General features: G+C 60.5%; 1 protein-coding gene across 1 annotated transcript in view; it reads right to left on the bottom strand.

Annotated features, from left to right (window-relative positions):
• Positions 1 to 298: 298 nt before the first annotated feature.
• The window catches only part of LOC104509878 (equilibrative nucleoside transporter 4-like), a gene marked incomplete at its 3' end in the record, with an annotated part of 1,903 nt that continues 1,634 nt past the window's right edge, over positions 299 to 567 (bottom strand). Inside the window, exon 5 of the mRNA XM_010151959.1 lies at positions 299 to 373. Within this exon, the coding sequence (XP_010150261.1) occupies positions 299 to 373 (75 nt within the window). The remainder of the gene's footprint in view (positions 374 to 567) is intronic.

Raw genomic sequence — 567 nt, 5'->3', positions numbered from 1 at the left:
CCCTATGGAGATGTTGCCTCCAGGGGTGGAGTATCTACAAGCAGTGACTTTCGGGGGCAGCAGAGCCAGCCCCTGGCAGACACCACCCCCACCCCCAGCTTGGCGTGACGCAGTGGGTCTTGCAAGTGACTCGCAAACCAATTAACACCCCTGTTTGCTGGGGAGCACCCGGGGGTGCCCTTGACCCGCTGGCAACCTGGCCAGGCTGTGCTGGGGACGGCAGGGCCCGAGGAGACAGTACAGGAGGGTGTGTGTCCCCCCCCCAAAGTGGAACACGGACGCGGAGGCAGGTACTTACTCTCGCCAGTCATTACCCCCTGCGTGTAGCGCTTGGGCAGCAGCCCCGTGTAGCCATAGAAGCTGGATTGCTGCACTTCAGGAGGGATGTGCCGAGGGGAGAAAGAAGGATTATTGCTGCAGCCGAAATGCTGGGCAGGGGGAAGAAACCCCATGTGCCATCCCACCCGGGAGCTGCACCCTTCTGAACAGCTGACACAGTGCCTGAAACCCTCTTGTCCCAAAAATGGGGGAGCTTTTTGCTTTCCCTGGATGCTGTTCCCACCAAGA

This window comes from Eurypyga helias, unplaced genomic scaffold (genome assembly GCF_000690775.1).
Source record: "Eurypyga helias isolate BGI_N326 unplaced genomic scaffold, ASM69077v1 scaffold27955, whole genome shotgun sequence".
Classification (NCBI taxonomy): domain Eukaryota; kingdom Metazoa; phylum Chordata; class Aves; order Eurypygiformes; family Eurypygidae; genus Eurypyga; species Eurypyga helias.
The sequence above is the reverse complement of the archived record's forward strand: the minus strand, read 5'-3'. Positions and strand labels throughout refer to the sequence as shown.